The sequence below is a fragment of the Manis pentadactyla genome, chromosome 11 (assembly GCF_030020395.1).
Source record: "Manis pentadactyla isolate mManPen7 chromosome 11, mManPen7.hap1, whole genome shotgun sequence".
NCBI lineage: Eukaryota > Metazoa > Chordata > Mammalia > Pholidota > Manidae > Manis > Manis pentadactyla.
In genome coordinates this window covers 45,164,630-45,181,717 of record NC_080029.1, presented here as the reverse complement: position 1 = coordinate 45,181,717, position 17,088 = coordinate 45,164,630, and the positions used below count along the sequence as shown (strand labels likewise).

Genomic DNA, 17,088 nt, shown 5'->3' with positions numbered 1-17,088 from the left:
ACTGCTATTCTCTGCACCCATTCCAATCTGGCTTCCACTCGCTGAACTTTACTCCATCACGGTTACTCATCGGGATCATCAGTGACCTCCACAGTGGCAAGTTGAAGTCCCACTTTCAATACTGCCTGACCTCAAAAGCAGTACTGGCATGGTCAGTCTCTCCTCCCTGATGTGCTTGTTCCACTTGGTTTCCTGGGTACTGTGCTCTTCTGGTTGTCCTCACTTTACTTTGCATTTCTCCATGGTTTTTTGCTAGTTTTCCCTTGTGTCTTCAGTCCCTGGATGCTGGAGTGCTCATCCCTCCTCTCTCCTTTTTCTACACCAAAATTCTGGATGATCATATCAGTTTTACAGCTTATATATAGGTCAACGCCTCCTGAATTTATATCTCCAGCTCAGACTTCTCCCCTGAACTCATCTTGTATATTTAACTACCTTTTCATCAACTTTGCTTACATATCTAATATGCTTCTCAAATATAACATGTCCAAAAATGAACTCTTAATCCTACCATTGCTCCCAAAAACTGTTCCTCCCTTAGTTTTTTACGATTTAATAAATGGCCACTCTAAACTTTTCATTCTTCAGGCTGCAAGCTTGGGATCATTCTGACTCTTCTTTCTTTATTTATCACACATCCAAACCATTAGGCAATCCTACTGGTTTAACCTCTTAAGTATATGCAGAAAGCAACCACCTATCTTTGCTGCTATTACCTTGATCAACCAGCAACTAAATTACTGCAATGTCTCCTACCTGGTGTCCCCGAGGCTATGCTTGCCACCCTACAATCTAGTCTTAACATAGCTGTCCAAGTGATGCTTTTAAAACATAAATCAGAATATATAAACACCCTTTAATCAATCGGTAGCTTCTCATTTCACTCAGAGTAAAAGCCAAAGTCCTTGTAGTGATGTCTCTCAGGGCTCCACAGCTAGCCTTATTCATTCTCTAGTCAAGCTTGCCTACTTGCTTTATTAGGAACATATTAGGCCCATTCTTCCATCTAGACCTTTCTAAATGGGAAATACAACAAAGCATAGTTTAATCAAATATGGAGAGTTAGACTTTGACAGATTTTGGTTGAGGAATGGAGCATTTGAAAGGACAAGAGAAGAGGCCACGGAGCTGACTTAGGAGGCAATAACATCACCACTTCTCAGACAAAAAAAAGTCTAGTTCTTCTTTCAAAGGCCATCCTGTACCATTCTATGGCCTCATTTTCATCTCCTCCCAACTTCTTAGCAATACTATTCTTTACTCTCCTCTCCCTCAATTACCAGCCCATTTCCTTTGACCTTCAAATATGCACTAGTCACCTCATCTCAAAAAACAAACAAGAACTCTCTAACACTTTTGTCCAATTCTTTTCTCACTTTCCTTTTGAATCACAAAAAATAATATCTGAAGAAATCTTTTATCCTCTTTTACAGAATCAATTAGGCTCAGATATGTTCTGTATCTTATATGTGCCACATATATACTGGTCCTGGAAAGTAAGATTGAAGCAGCTAAATAACTTGACATCTCTTTGATTCTCTATAAACTTCTGAGACGACTTTGTTTCTTTCTGCTATTTCTTCACTTTAGTTTATCCTTGCTTTATTTTACTGTCATCCAGCAACTAGTGCCTGCTATGTAAACACAACTAAATTACAGCCCAATGACTCATTCCTCTTAAGTGCAAAGGTGATTTCCCAAGTCTCTTTCTCCTTTTCTGCGGCATCTTTTGCCTTCTAAGGCACTCTATTTTTATTATTTTTATCTTTTCCTGAGATCATTCCTTTCTTCAGTTAGTTCTTCCCTTCCTAATGACCCTAAATCCATTTGGGAAAACTTCAAGGATGAATCCTTGAATTAGGATGAATCCTAAGAAATGTTTCCATTGATAAGAGTGTCCTTGTTTCATGGATTCTGCAATCAATTCTATTTTTATTTCCTTATTAATTTATCTTGTCAACACTTAGCCTACCCAAGCTTCAAAAAGTAAGAACTTTAGTATTCCTATAAAACAATATAAACAGTAAAGTATCATAACAATCCATAGGTGAATGGCTTTATCTTAGCTAGGGACCTTCACAGCCTTCATCTTAAATAGACTGTATTTACCTGTAGAAAACACCATGTTATTTAGTATGGTATCTCAAAACTCCATTCTTCTGATCTGGGTTTTTAAAATCTTAGGTATTAAACCAACTTTTCTTCACTCTACTAAGCATTTAAAATTGCAGTAGATCTTTACTTACTTGGCTTGACACTGGGTTTTTCTGGAACAAATTTTTGAGATGTCTCATCTAATTCAAGAAGAATTCTACCTTCCAAGGTAGGAATGTTGACATCTTTCAATCCAAAGTGTCTATTTCGTTCATATTCCTTATGTCTGTTTTCTTTCTGAGACAGTGATTTCCTATGAGCAATTTTCGTTCTAATCATGTCAGTACTTAAATCCTTTCTGTGTCGACTGGCAAAATGTGATGAAGACATCCTATCAGGGAAGAGAGAGATATACCAACCTACATGGATTTTCATTTTGTTATTTAAAAATTAAGATTCCAGATCACCTTCCATCCTACCTCAGAGCCTTCAAAAATAAAAATATTAAAATACAAAATGCAATAAGTATGTGATACTGAGGAGTGGGAAGCTGGTTACCAAAGGATAAGGCACTACAACATATTTTGGGATTCTAAATAGGAACTTGCTTGACAGATGAAGTGAAGTCCCAGAAGCTATGGCCCAGAATAAAAATAAGAGGCCCTAGGCTTACTGTAGAGAATGTTGCAAACAAAGAGTGTGAAGTAAAGGTACAAATAGGGAAAGTAAGTGAAGAACTATACAGAACAGTTTCTTCAACCTTCTTCTGGTGATGAATTGCAGGCAGCCTGAACTTTTTCTCAAGCTAAAAAACAAAAAACAAACAAAACACAGGTGATGCTTATTAGACAGGTAGGAATGATAAATAGGCAGTTAGATATACTGAAGAAGATTGAGAAAAACATGGATTTTCAGAAGAATTACCATAGTGATGCAGAGGGATAACTGTATCAGTTTGTTCTTGTGAGGGCAGAATAAAACTATTTTCAGCCATATAAGAAATCATGTAGTTTATGTGGCATATACTTTTTTTTTTTAAAGAAAGATCCTTGAGAATGTATTCGGCCAAACAAGGGAAGACAAGGAAGAGGATGTTATGGTCTCCAAGAACCTGTGGATCCAACTGAGGAAAAGCATAAAGGAAAGTGGAAAGCCTAACGGTGTCACTTATATAGCTGGCATAGAGAACCAAGCCAAACAGAAGAAAGAGGACTGGTTTTCCAGAGAAATTCTTGCCAGCTTAAAAGGAAGGAGGGAGGGTCTGACAATAGGAAGTTAAAAATGTTATAAGCACACTATTCTCTTCCACAAGAATAACTAATCAAGTCCACCAGAAAACTTCAGATGAAAGAAAAATCTGCACAAAAAATGCAACATATTAAAATGTCCCATTGGTTTTAAGCAATCAACAGAGCATAAAAAATGAGAATTAGTCTGACCCGGGTGCTAATTACTTTCTCCTTTTAAGACGCCAGGGAAAGAGACAAAGGATTGTGCTTTTCATCAAGAACTCTTCTCTACTGTTTGATTTGCCACCTCCCCCAAGTATTACTTTGCTAAATATTAAAGAAAAAAAATAAAACTTACGCATCACTTACTTTAAACTACAGCACAGCATTATAAGCAGCAAAGACAGCAAGAGAAAGGGAAAGAGAATACTGAAGACATATTTAATTATCGCCTAAACCCTAAAAGGTAGTTAGTAGATCGCCATTAACTGCTCACGTTAGCACAGCTAAAAGGTTGTGGGGCTGGGATCCCAAGTCAGGCGGCCTGGCTTTTCACACATACCTAAGTGTGATTGTAATTGGCTGATTGTAATTTCTTTCAGCTTCTAAGTCTAGAGTGCCTTAGCCGTGGTTTCCTAAAGGCTATCAACCAGGGCGTTTTTTGTTGTTACGGGATCTGGGAGGAGCTACTGGAATTCAACCTGGAGACCAAGGACATGAAATATTGTCCCTCCCCAAAAGCCAATTACACCCCAGCGGTGAGACGCTGACTGCTACATAGATTATAGCAACATTTATTCTTCTGGAGGACTGTGTCATCAATTTCGGGAAGACAGGTAACACGGTCCCGGAGAAGCCTTCCCCGGCGGCGTCCAGCTCGCAGACGCCCGTCCTCAGACATCTCTAGACCTTCTAGAAGGAAGAGGGCCAGCGCCCGCCCTCGGGCTCCCCAGCACCCACCTACCTGAAGCAGCTTCTAGCGTGAAACCTCAAGCAAACTAAAAATAAAGGAACCCTCTCGGTCTGGAAGACCGCCGCCGTCTCCGAAGAAGAAACGCCTGCGACCCGAGCCTCGACAAAATTCAAACATCCCGCCCTGAGCCTCTGATTGGATGTGTTTTAACAAGCACTTCCGGGGAGAGTGCCCGCCCCTTCCCTTAGACGAGGCTTTCGATTGGTTCACCTCTCGCGACATTTGATTTGATTGAAAGATGAACGGACGGTTCAGAGGATGGGTGTGGGCGAATCAAAGGGCGGGTCCACGACGAAAGATTGATGAGGGGCGGGGCAGTGGGGGCTCCGGGGTTGAGCGCTCGGCGGGAGAGGCAGGCCTAGCGGCTGCGTGGCGTGTCCAACCGCTCGGCACCTCCCAGGGCTACGCGGGTGCCTGAGGAAGGGCGGCTAACCTCCGGCGAAGAAGGGATTCGGTGATTGCAGGGCTTTTTAATGTTTTTATTTAGTCACATAAGTCCAGCAGTTTTTTGGAGTAGTTTTTTAACTTAACGTTTTGAAAAAGGCCTTGCCACGCCCAGTTTCTCCTTAGACCGTTTAGTGTTATTTTTCAACGTAGCCGGTATTCTTTTTTCCCTTGTCCATTTGTTTACTGAGGTAAAATTTAAATGCAGTGAAAAGCATAGTTTTTTGAAATGTATGATTTAATGAGTTTTACTAAATGTAAAAAGCTGTTAAATCACTAACCGATCAGGATATAGAGTATTTCCATCACCCAAGAATTCCTTCAATCCACTTTCCAGTCTCTGACCCTAGATTTAGGCAACCGCTCCTCCAATTTCCTATCAACTTAGTATTCATTTGCAGGAGTTCTATCTTCTGAGTACAAGTCCTTTGTCAGACATACGTATTTTGAATATATTCTCCCAGTTGGTTGACTTTTTACAATAAGAAACAATTTTAGGATAGTTTTAAATTAAGAGAAAAATTAGGAAGATAGAGTGAATTCCCATATGCCCCACATCCCTTCCCCCTGTTACATAATTTACTACAATTAACGAAATGATACCGATACATTATTATTTACTAAAGTCCATACTTTATTCAGATGTCCTTAGTTTTTACCCACTGATCCTTTCTGTTCCAGGCCACCACATTACATTTTGTCATTGTGTTGCCTTAGGTTCCTTAGAATGGGAATTTCTCAGCCTTTTCCTGTTTTTGGTAACTTGACAGTTTTGAGGAGTACTGGTCATGGATTTTTGTAGAATGCCCCTCAGAACTTGTCTGATGTTTTTCCTAATTAGACTAGGGTTATAGGTCTTCGGGAGGAAGACCATAGAGGTGAAGGTCCATTCTGAACCTTATCACAGCAAGAGTACATGACGTCAACATGATTATCACTGTTAATGTTAACCTTGATCACTTGGTTGAAGTGGTATTTGTCAGGTTTTCTCACTGTACAGTTTCTATTTCCCCCCCTTTCCATACTGTATTCTGGAAAGAGGTAACTAAGGGCACCCCACACTTGAGTAGGAAGTTATGTTCCATCTTCCTGAGGAGAAACTATAAACATAAACTATTTGGAATTACTCTGCATGGGAGATTTGTTTCTTCTCCCCCATTATTTATTCATTCAGTCATTTATATCAGGACTCATAGATATTTATTTCATACTTTGGGTCATACTTTAATACAACTTTATTCATTTTGTTGCTCAAATCATTCTAACTTTAGCCAGTTGTAGCTCTTCCAGTTTATTCCTGTCACTTTGACATATCCCCATCATTGTGGGCTTGTTTTGTTTTGTTTTTGTTTTAGTACTTCCATACTTTCTGACTTTACAAGATGCAAGCACATCTTGGATTTCCTTGTCCCACTTCTAGAATCAACCTTTTCTCCCAGGAGCCTTGGCTCCTTTTATTGGTTTTATTGGAGAATGTTACCAGAAACCACGATCTGGATACTAGGTGTGCTCCTTGCTACTGCAGATTCTCTCGCAGACAGTGTGAAGAAACATACCTGTCTATACTAAGTAGTATGTATATACATATCTGTAAATATTTCTATATGTGACCATCTGTATCTATATCAAGCTAATCATGAGTTCATGCTGATGTTTCCAACTCTAATCCATTACCACATGGACCATTCTAGCTTCCTTCTGCTGCTTATCTTAACCTCCCACCCCAACAGTAGAAAACTGGGCTCTGTTAGTTGCCTTTTCATTTTCTTTATAGTATCATTGGTGAGTAGAGAGTTTAAGCTTGATGAAGTCTAACTTATCAATTTTTTCTTTTATCTTTAATGCTTTGTTTTCTAAGAAATATTTGCCTACCACAAGGTCATGTGGGAAAAGTTCCCTCTGTAAACCCTCAGGTGATTTGCTGAGTTAACTAAAACTATAGTATTTTAGTGCGATAAGAAATGTAAAACAAAGCGTAACATACCATTCCATGTTCAGTCCATTTAGCAACAGGAATACAATTGACATCCTTGCTGAAAATAATTTCAGCAGAACAATGGTGGCAGAAAACATACTACAATAAATGAAAGCCTTATTGAGGGTTACTGAAGCACAGGCAGAAAGTGTATGTGAGGAATCAGAGTTTTTAGTGATAAAAAGTACTTCCAAGATTAATGACTTGTACAAGATCCCACAGTTAGTTAAGTAGCAGAGCCAGCCCTCAAACCTAGGTTTCTGTCCTTCTCTGAATCTCCATCTCTATCTGCCTCCTAGAAAGATTGGGAAGTTTAAATGAAATAACTATTTCCAGTTCTGCTTTCAACCAAGATGCTGACAAAGGAAAATTACTGGCTCTCTGCCTCACCTCAATTCAACCTCAGAGGAGCTACCGAGGGGTTAAAAAAAGCCAAGTTATCTGGTAAACACCCAAATACAAAGGAAATAGAAAAATCTGGGGTGATGCAGCTATTCTGAACTGGTGTTTATAGGATGATGGGTATGGCCTGGGGAAGGAGGCAATGGAGGATAAAATAGGAAAGAAATTGTTAAGAGTTGGCTTTCACTTCTCCCCTGCCATTCTCTAGTACCTGCTCCTATATAGTAGCAACTAAGATCTCCAAGAGATCAGAGAAAAAAAAGTAAAACAAATTTTTGAAGGTAAGCAAATACCTTTGTAATATTTGTTGTTATTTAAAAACTGCTAAGACCAAAAGAAAAAGAGGACATATTCAAAATAACCTAGAATGAAAGTTTCCAGATATTATTATCAAGATATGGAAGGTGGGAGTGAAGGGAGAACAAGGGATAAGAGGATGCACTAAGGTCCTTATCTGATAAAGGACTTTTCCATTTATCATTTTTAAAAAATAGGAAGCATACTAAAAGTGGGACAAACTGAACTTACAAATTAAGATGATAGAAAAAGTTACTAGTATATCAATAATTACAGTAATCATAAATGGAGTGAACTTATCAGTTAGAAGGTACAGTGGGTTTTTAAAATCTAGACATATGTTGTTTCTAAGACATATGCCCAAAGCACACAGACATAGAGTAAAAAATAAAAGAGTGGTATATACTGTGTCAGGCAAATACTAACCAAAAGAAAGCTGGCACATTTCTAGAGATGGAGAGTGTCACTGTGCAATAATAAAAGTTATATTCACCAAGCTAGAGCAATCTGAAATGTGTGCATCCAGTAAAATAGCCTCACAGTAGATGAGGCAAAGGTTTACAGAACTACAAAAAAAAACCTAATAAATATATCATTACTATGAGAGATTCAACACACCTCTGTCATTATTGGCAGGCCAAACATGAAATTTTAGAAGGTATATACAGACGTTCTGGACAAAACTAGTAACAAACTTGACCAAATGAATATCGAACAATCAGAGAGTACATATTTTTCTTAACCACACATGGAGCTGTTGCAAATGATTGCATACTAGGCCCTGAAGAAAGCTTGAACAAACTTCAAAGAAGAGATATGTGATAATGTTAGATATTGAGAGCAAAAAGGTAAATAAAAAACCTGTTAAATAACTCTTGTTTTTTTTAAGAAGAATTTACAATAGAAATTTTTAAAATGCCTGAAACTAAATGATAACATAAAGAATACAAATGAAAACTTGTGGGATGAAGCAAAATAGGTGCTTTGAAGGAAATTTTGAGTCTTACATGCTTAGATTAGAAAGGAAGAAAGTCTCAAAATTAATAAACTATGTGTCTATCATAAGAAATTAGAAAAAAATGAAGTCAAAGAATATAGAAAGAAAGAAATAAGAGAAAGAAAAGAATGCAGTGAGATGAAAAGCAAAGATACAAGGAGAAAATCAACAGTTAAAACTTGATTTTTAAAAAAAATTAAAATAGATAAAACTCTAGCATGATTGAACCAAAAGAGAAGACACAAATAATATCATGAATGAGAATACACAAAGGGGACTATACCAATTACCTAGTGCTGTGTAACAAACTATTATAAAATTTATAGCATAAAACAGTAGTCATTTTATTTGCTCAGGAATTTGGGCAGATAGTGAGACAGTACACCTCTGCTTCACATCTGTGGTCTGAATGGTTAGGTGCTGGCTGGGATGGGTGGTGCTCTCTGTTTTCATTCTCTCATCTCATTCCCCCACCACAGCAGAGTGTTCAAGATGGTCTCACCCATTCTTGTGGGGCTTTGTTGCTGACCATCATCTGGAGTCACTCTTTCTACAAGGTTAGTTTCTTTTTCTCCAGCAAATTCTCCATTTGGTCTCTCTCTAGCAGCCTAGCTTGAAGTCTTTTACACGGTAGCTGAGTTCCTTCTTGATGATGCTGGGTTTCTTGTTCACAGAGCTGAAGAATGAACTTTGCAAACAGTCAAGGTAGGAGAGTCAGGGAGAGGCTTTTATTTAGAGAGAAAACAAGAGGACAGAGCTCCTGAGTCAGCCTAGGGACCAGGGTGATGAGCAGGCAAGAAGCGTTTGCAAAGTTGGTTTTGTATAAGGTCCCATTGCACCACAGGAAGGTGCCTGGCCGGGAGCAAAGAAGGGAAGGCTGCTTATAGTGATGTCTCAAGGTCACATTTGCTTCAGGTGTCTCAAATAATGGTACCTCCCTGATAAGTCTGGGCTTTGAGGGAGGGCCTGGAGGGCAAGATAGGTTCTCTCCTGATGGTGCCTGAACTGCCACCACAGGGGCTTCTATAAGGGAAGTGCAGAGGAAGCATTGAGTCAAGGAAATATTGGGAAGGGTGTGCCAGAATAAATCCAGCCCCTCCTGTAGGAGACTTAACCAAGAAAAGGGAAGGGTCTTAGCATTTTGTTGTATGTCAGACTGTAGGTGGGTTTCCTGGGTTTTAATAGCCCATTGTACTTCTTCAAGATGTTCAGGGGCACGTACCTCCAGGTTTTGGTGAATCGTGATGGGCTGGCAGGGGTATGCTTGAAAATTATTTAAGTAGACACCCCCTGTAATGCCCTCATTCCATCAATTATGTAAGGGGTCCTTGATGTTTAAATACCTCTTTGCCCAGGGTGCCCAGCGGTGAAAAGTAAGCATATGGCAGCTATCGCCTGTGCGGCCCTCTACCATCCAGTTCATGACACAGGAGGCCCAGGGGCATCCAAAATTTTCCTTGACCCACTGTGTTTTGCACGTTCCTGTTTGTTGAAAGGTGAAGCAGAGGGCCATGTGGGTAGGTGTCTCCCCATCAGGGCACCAAACTCGGTTAATTGGGAGGGCAATTACGGACTGACAATTGTTAACCTCACAGAAGTCTGTCCCAATCGTCTCCTCCACCTGTCCATTTTTTATGGTGTATCTTTGGGTGGCCTCAAATCGATACCTGATGGGAGAAGGTGAGGCTACTCCACTATGAAGGAGGAGGAGTAGGACGAGGAGCCCATTGGAGTTGGATTCGTAGAGGTCCAAATTGTTCCGCTTGCCAAACATCATTGAGGGGGCTCTTTTTAGTCAGGAAATATGGTACCGTGCAGGGTGTCCCAATAGTTTGGCAGCAGTGGGGGTTGTGAGGATTACAGTGTATGGTCCTGTCCAGCAAGGCTGGAGCGATCTAGGCTGGAGTTCTCTTAGAAGCACCTCATCCCATGGCTGAAGAATTGCTGCGTCTCCTGGGTTGTTGGACGACGTGGGTTGGGGTAAGAGCTGGTCTGCCTGTTCCCTGAGAAGATGTCTCAACAGTGAAAAGTAAGGAAGGTAGGAGGCCAAAGGAGGAGAGGTAGCAGGCAGGCCTGTGTTCAGTAAGAAGGGCCTGCCATACATTAGCTGAAATGTGCTTAGTCCAGCCGGTCCCCGGGGAGCAGCACGCAGCCGAGCGAGAGTGATAGGGAGAAGATTGGGCCAAGAGAGCTTAACTTCCAGAGACAGCTTAATTAGTTGGTCTTTAATGAGACTGTTAGCCCTTTCAACCTTACCTGACGATTGGGGGTGATAGGGTATATGGAGGTTCCAGGTGATATTGAGAGCCTTGGCTGTTAGCTGAGTGACCCGGGAGATGAAGGCAGGTCCGTTATTGGATTGGAGTGAAGTGGGGAGCCCAAAACATGGAATGATGTGTTCCACCAGCACTTGCGCCACCACTGATGCAGTCTCTCAGTAGGTGGGGAAGGCCTCGATCCACCCTGAAAAGGTATCAACCAGAACTAGTAAATACCGGAGCTTTTTATGCCTAGGCATATGAGTGAAATTGACCTGCCAGTCCTGTCCAGGGATCATTCCCCTCATCTGGTGGAGGGCCATCTGGGTCTTCAGAGCACCTTGAAATGAGACGCGATGACAAGTAGTGCAGGTCTGGCGCACCTGATCTATTGCCTTGCGGAGACCATAAGGGGCAAATATGGGGGAGAGAAACCGGTGCATGGCCTCCAGCCCAATGTGTAGAAACTGATGAATTTTGGATATGATATCTCTGTCTTGGGCTTGGGGGAGGGCAATTTGTCCCCCAAGGTATATCTATCCCTGATCTCCTAACACCCCCCTTTGATGTAGAAGCAGTTGCCATATTGGGGTATTGGGGCAATAGAGAGGGGGGAAAGGAACAGCACAGAGGGTTGGCTAGATCTGGACATTAACTGTTGGGCCATGGCATCTGCGAACGCATTACCTCTGGTTACTGGATCGTTTCCAGTCTGATGTCCCTTACAATGCACAATGGGCACCTCCTTGGAGTCCTGTAGGGCCTGTAGCAGGCAGCTGATAGCCCTGTCGTTGATGATCGGGGTTCCCTTAGTGGTAAGGAAGCCCCTTTCCTTCCAAATTGCAGCATGAGTGTGTGTAATTAGGAAGGCATATTTAGAGTCAGTATAAATTGTGGCCCTCTTCCCAGCTGCCAGCTGTAATGCCCTGGTAAGAGCCACTAATTCGGCTTTCTGGGAGGTGGTCTCAGATGGAAGTAGATTTGCTTCTATCACCTGCAACAGAGTCACTACTGCATGGGCCACCCTTTGCACCCTGTCACTCTCTTTCACCGAGCTTCTGTCCACGAAAAAAGTCAAGTCAGCATCTTCGAAGGGCATGTCTTGTAGTCCTTCTCTAGGTTTTCTAAGAGCTTCTACAATCTCTACACAGGAATGAGTGGGCTGATCCGCCTGATGGCTGATGGGAAGCAAGGAGGCTAAGTTAAGGAGAGGAGAAACTTGTAGGGTTACCTGTGGATGTTCAATGAACAGAAGATGGAATTCCTGTATCCTTGAAGGACTCAAGGAGGCCAGGGATTTATGACTCAAAAGATCTTGTAACCGGTGTGGGGAGTACGCAGTAATGGGCTGTTTGAGAGTTAATTTCTGTTCTTCTCGGGCCAGACTTCCCACAGCTGCCAGGGCTCAGAGGCAAGGCTGCCAGCCCCTGGCGGTGGTATCCAACTGTTTGGAGAGAAACACAATGGGATGGTAACCCAGCCCTACTGGCTGTACCAGCACCCCAGTTGCCACCCCTGCCCTCTCTGCTGTATATAGGGTAAAAGGCTTAGTTAAGTCGGGGAGCATCAACGGGGGGGTGGGAGAGGGATGAGAGCAACACATCCCACAACTGATTGAAAGCAGAGGCTACTTTGGTGGGTGAAGTTAGTGGCTCTGTAGGAGTCTCTGTGGCAGCCGCATAAAGCAGTTTGGCCAGGAGGGCAAAATTAGACACCCAGTGTCTGAAAAATCCTACTAATCCTAGAAAGGATAGTATCTCGACTCCTGAAGTAGGTGGCAAGAGAGCTTTAATTGTAGCCGCTCAGTCCGCCGTTAGGGCTCTAGTGGTGGGAGTTAGAGCTAGCACGAGGTATGTAACTTGAGATAAAGACAGCTGTGCTTTGGCAGGAAATTAGGAAGGGATGTGGTGTCTAGAACCAAGGCCTCCTTTGAGGGGCTGCAAAGTAAAAGATCACCCATTGATTGGAGGAGAGTACTCTCGCCCGCTGAGTGTTGGGAGAGGTCCTCCACCAGGGCCTGTCCAAAAAGATGGGGGCTATCTCTAAAACCTTGAGGTAGAACTGTCCAGGTTAATTGTCTAGACCAAGGGGTGTCAGGGTCTTCCCACGTGAAGGCAAATAGAGGCTGCAAGTCTGAGTGGAGAGGTATAGTGAAAAAGGCATCTTTAAGGTCCAGTACAGTAAAATGAGAGGTACCAGAAGGGACTTGAGACAGAAGAGTATATGGGTTAGGCACCACTGGGTGTATGGAAATAACAGCCTCATTAATTATTTGGAAGTCTTGAATGAGGTGATACGCTCCAGAAGGCTCTTTACCGGCAAGATGGGAGTATTGCATGGAGAGTTAGTGGGTACTAAAAGCCCCTGTGAGAGCAGATGATAGGCTGTAGTCCCCTTCGGTGAGCCTGCAAAATAGGAAATTGAGGCCAAGAAGGGAAGTGGGATGGATCTTTAAGGCATATTAAAACCGGGGTGTGGTGGGTTGCCACTACAGGGGTGAAGATGTCCCACACGACTGGATTGACAGCAGTCCAGGGAGTTGGGAGACTCAGGTCCCCGTCGTCCAACTCCCCTTCACTGACCAAAGCAATGAGGGAACTTCTGCCATCCTGTAAGCTTTCAAAAAGTGGGAGGGAAATAGAGGCTCTTAACTTATAGAGCAAATCCCATCCTAACAGAGGGGTAGGACAGGAAGGCATGACTAGAAAGGAATAGGTAAACAGGATACTTTGAAAGGTGCAGGCCACTAGGCCCATCTCTAAAGGCCTGGAGAGGGTTCCCATGACCCCAACTATGGAGACTCTCTGACAGGGTATAAAGGCCCTTTAAAGGAGGGGAGAACAGAGTAGGTAGCCCCCATGTCCACCAAGAAGGAGATGGGCTTACCCACTACCCACAGCTTGGTCTTGGGCTTGGCGAGGGTGACCGGGGTGTCCAAGTCCAGGCATCTTCAATCTTTGAGGATGCCCAGCAGGTCTGAAGGGTAGTCTTTCATGGGTGTCTGCCCCCTGAGGGGCTCTACTGCCAGAGGAAGACCACCCCCTAGTGGACAGTCCACTTTCCAATGACCTCGCTTACCGCAGCTGTGGCACGGTTTGGTCAGTCTGTGTGGTTGGTTGGGGCACTTTTGTACCCAGTGCCTTTCTTCGCCACACCAAAAGCAAGGGCCTGGAGGTTCAAGTCGATCTTCAAGGACACCCCGACGATCCCCCTGAGCCAGTTGCAGAGCAGCTGTTATGGCATGAGTCTGTTACGCCATTTGGCCAGCTGACCTCCCCTTGCTCTCATCCTCTTGGGCATGAAAAACCTTAAATGCCATATCTACCAAGTCTCCTAGAGGGGTCTGGGGACCATCCTCAGCCTTTTTAAGCTTGCGCCTGATGTCGGGAGCTGACTGAGTTTTAAATGCATGGCCAGGAGAGAGGAACCTAACGCTGAGGCTGGGTCAATCTTAGTAAAAGCCCCTAGGGTTTCCTTGAGGCACTTGAGGAATTCTGACCAGTTTTCATCAGGTCTCTGGGTAATCTCTCTAAGCTTATCGTAATTGATGGCCTTTTGGGTGGTTGAGTTCATACCCACCAACAAGTAGCAAACCATGCGATCCCGGCATGCCTCACCCTTGGGAGAATTATAATCCCACAGGGGTTCCTGTAGAGGAACAGCCTCTCTGACCATAGGTTCCCATTCATCTGTGGCGTGGGCTTCATTGGCACAGTGCTGTGCTGCTGATGTGACATGGTCATATTCCTCCGGGGTTAGAGTGGATTGGAGGACTACATGCACATCGTGCCAGGTGAGCTTGTAAGCTCAAGTGAGATATTTAAACTGTTTAGCGAACATTACGGGGTTAGAGGAAAAAGACCCCAATCGCTGTTCCTCTTGAGACAAGTCTGCCAGAGAAAAGGGAACATGAACCTGCACCACCCCTTCAGCCCCTGCCACCTCCCTCAGAGGAGCCATCACATGAGCTTGAGACTGCTGTGACTTAGAGCAGGTTATGGGAGGGCTAGACCATTTGGGCACCAGCTGCAGAGAGTAGGACAGCGATGGGTTTGAAGGAGGGGATGGAGGAGGCGACACTGGCAATGGAGGATACAACCTGGGAATCGATGCAGAACTTGAAAGCAGGGGACCAGGATATGGGGAAGTTTTATCCATTTTTTCCGAATTGGAGTCGGCACCTGTGGAGCAAGACGGTGGCACAACCAGAAGAGAAGGGGAACAAGATGGCGGCGAGACCGGAAGAGAAGGGGAACAACATGGCGGACTAGATAGAGAGAGAGAGGAGAAGGAAGGGTGAGGACATGAACATTAAGGAAGGGAGCTGGCCCCCGTGGAGGGCCTGGAGGAGTGGGAAGGAGGATAGCTGAGATCCTCCAACGAGTCCGTCAGAGGAGAGCCTCCCAGTAAAAGGAGTGGTAGAGATCGGCAGTCCTTGGTGGAGGCCTGGGCCAATAAAACTTGGGAAGGAGTACACTTAACACACAGATCTGGGTGGACGCGCAAAGTCTAAAAAGCCCACACATATGGGATTTCACTCCACTTTCCGCTCCGGTGGCAATAATTAGTCAAGTCGGTGAGGAGGCTAAAATCAAAAGTTCTCTCAGGGGACCAGCAAGATTGGTTGTCCAAGGGATACTGAGGACAGGCCTGAGAGCAAAGGAAGACCAGCTTCCGTGTGTGAACTTCCTGGGACAAATACAGAGTAGCTAAATTAGAAATGAGACACCACAGTGGGGTCTGAGCCTCCGCTTTTGAGGGCTGGTTCCCCATGTCTGCATAATCCCCCCCTCCCCAACTAATCCCGCTGAGAGGAGCGCCCAGCGTCCCAAGTGTGCCAAGTCAGGGGAGACGTCCTGGGAGCCTGCCTGAGGGACGTCTCCCCCACCGCAGGGTCAGGGGCAAGCCAGATGCCTGCAGAAGGTGGGCTGGATGCCCAGGGGCCGGATGCCCCAACCTGGACATAGCTGTGATTTCAAACGGACCAGCTGAAAAGGAGTTAGGAAGGGAAACAGACTGGGGGAAACTGAGGGACTCACCAGAAAATAGTCCATGTAGCGGAGAGCAGGCTGAGGTCCCGGGTCGGGGAAGGAGGGGTAAGGGCCGCCGGTGGCTGGTCAGGGCCCCATGCTCATGCTTCTTCCTGGGTTTCAGCACCAAATGTAAGATAAATTCTAACCGAAATAAGCAGGTGACGAGAGGCAACAAAAGGCCAGGCAGTTTATTTGAGCGCAATCCTGGGTGAGGTTCACCAGTCTGCACAGACAAAGGCTGGAGAAGTCTCGCCCAGCCGGACAGGTGGAGAGTTTTTATAAGCACAAGGAAGGGAGGGGGAAGTGGGCCACGCCAGGGGTATGTGGGGAATTTTTATTGGCTCAGGGTCAGGTGATGGACAGCCAGAGGTCTCCTCCTTCCAGATGGAGGGGGTCTGCATCTGGGGTTTGTCGGCAGGTCACAGGCCTGGAATCCAGGAAGAGCTGTCTGTTCCTTCCTTATATGGCACAGAGCTATTCGGTGCTGTCTTTGTTCTGCTTGCACTGTCCTCGCTTTCCTCCCTCTGGTACCTCCAGCTTTACAACAGGGCCACCCAAGGAGGTTAAATCTTGATAGGAGGAATAGAAAAGTCATATTCAAAGGGGAGCAGGCACAGGGAGGAATGATTCATTGGGAGCTATGTTTAGCAATCCACAGTAAAGGCATAATTACAGATAAAGTACAAAAAAAAAGAGAGAAAATATCATCAAGAGTGATATCCCAATTTTGAAAACTTTGATTAATAGATAAATTCAATAAGGGGCTTAAGTAGTTCTACAACTAATTAAATAAGTTAAAACCATGGTTAAAAATTTTTCCATGTAGAAAACACCAGGCCCTAATAGCTTTTATACATAAGTTCTAAAGTTTCCTTCTCCAACTGAGTTAATGGTAAACTCAAAAGAAGAAATCAAGCATGTATAAGGAATGTCATTTTCTTTACTAAAAATAAAACCTATACCCCCTAAGCTTCCCACTGTAAGTGGTGGAAGCTGGTCTTTGCACTAATATTAATAGTATTAGGCTCTTGTGATACAGGGTCTTTGGAAAATATATGTTTCCTAATAGTGATTATCTGTAGTAACTGTTCCTTTAAACAAATTCATAAATCATGCTAGTAGTTTCACAAACAAGATAGGGAGAGAAGGAAATAGAATCTCTGGAAGAAAAGGAGTTATTGGATTTCTATGGAATTTTATTTACCTATGTTATATTTAAGAACTTCTAGGTTAAACTACATAATGAAATTGGCAAAGATAGCACAGTTCTTTTAGTTAGATTTTTACCATTAGAAAGACACATTCTTCACGGTTAAAGAAACATTAAATTAACAAGTATTGTCTGTAAAATTATTGTCCCTTCTGTAAACTTTGTACAAAATTTAT

The 17,088-nt window shown here is 43.5% G+C and overlaps 1 protein-coding gene across 2 annotated transcripts in view; it reads right to left on the bottom strand.

Moving 5' to 3' along the window:
- DLGAP5 (DLG associated protein 5) overlaps window positions 1–4,441 on the bottom strand; it is a 33,229-nt gene extending 28,788 nt beyond the window's left edge. For both annotated transcript variants that reach the window (XM_036918510.2, XM_036918515.2), the window contains exons 1-2: window positions 4,288–4,441; window positions 2,247–2,485 (exon numbers count right to left, since the gene is read on the bottom strand). In XM_036918510.2, coding sequence (XP_036774405.2) covers window positions 2,247–2,484 — 238 coding nt within the window. In that variant the 5' untranslated portion in view covers window position 2,485; window positions 4,288–4,441. The remainder of the gene's footprint in view (window positions 1–2,246; window positions 2,486–4,287) is intronic.
- Window positions 4,442–17,088: the final 12,647 nt, after the last annotated feature.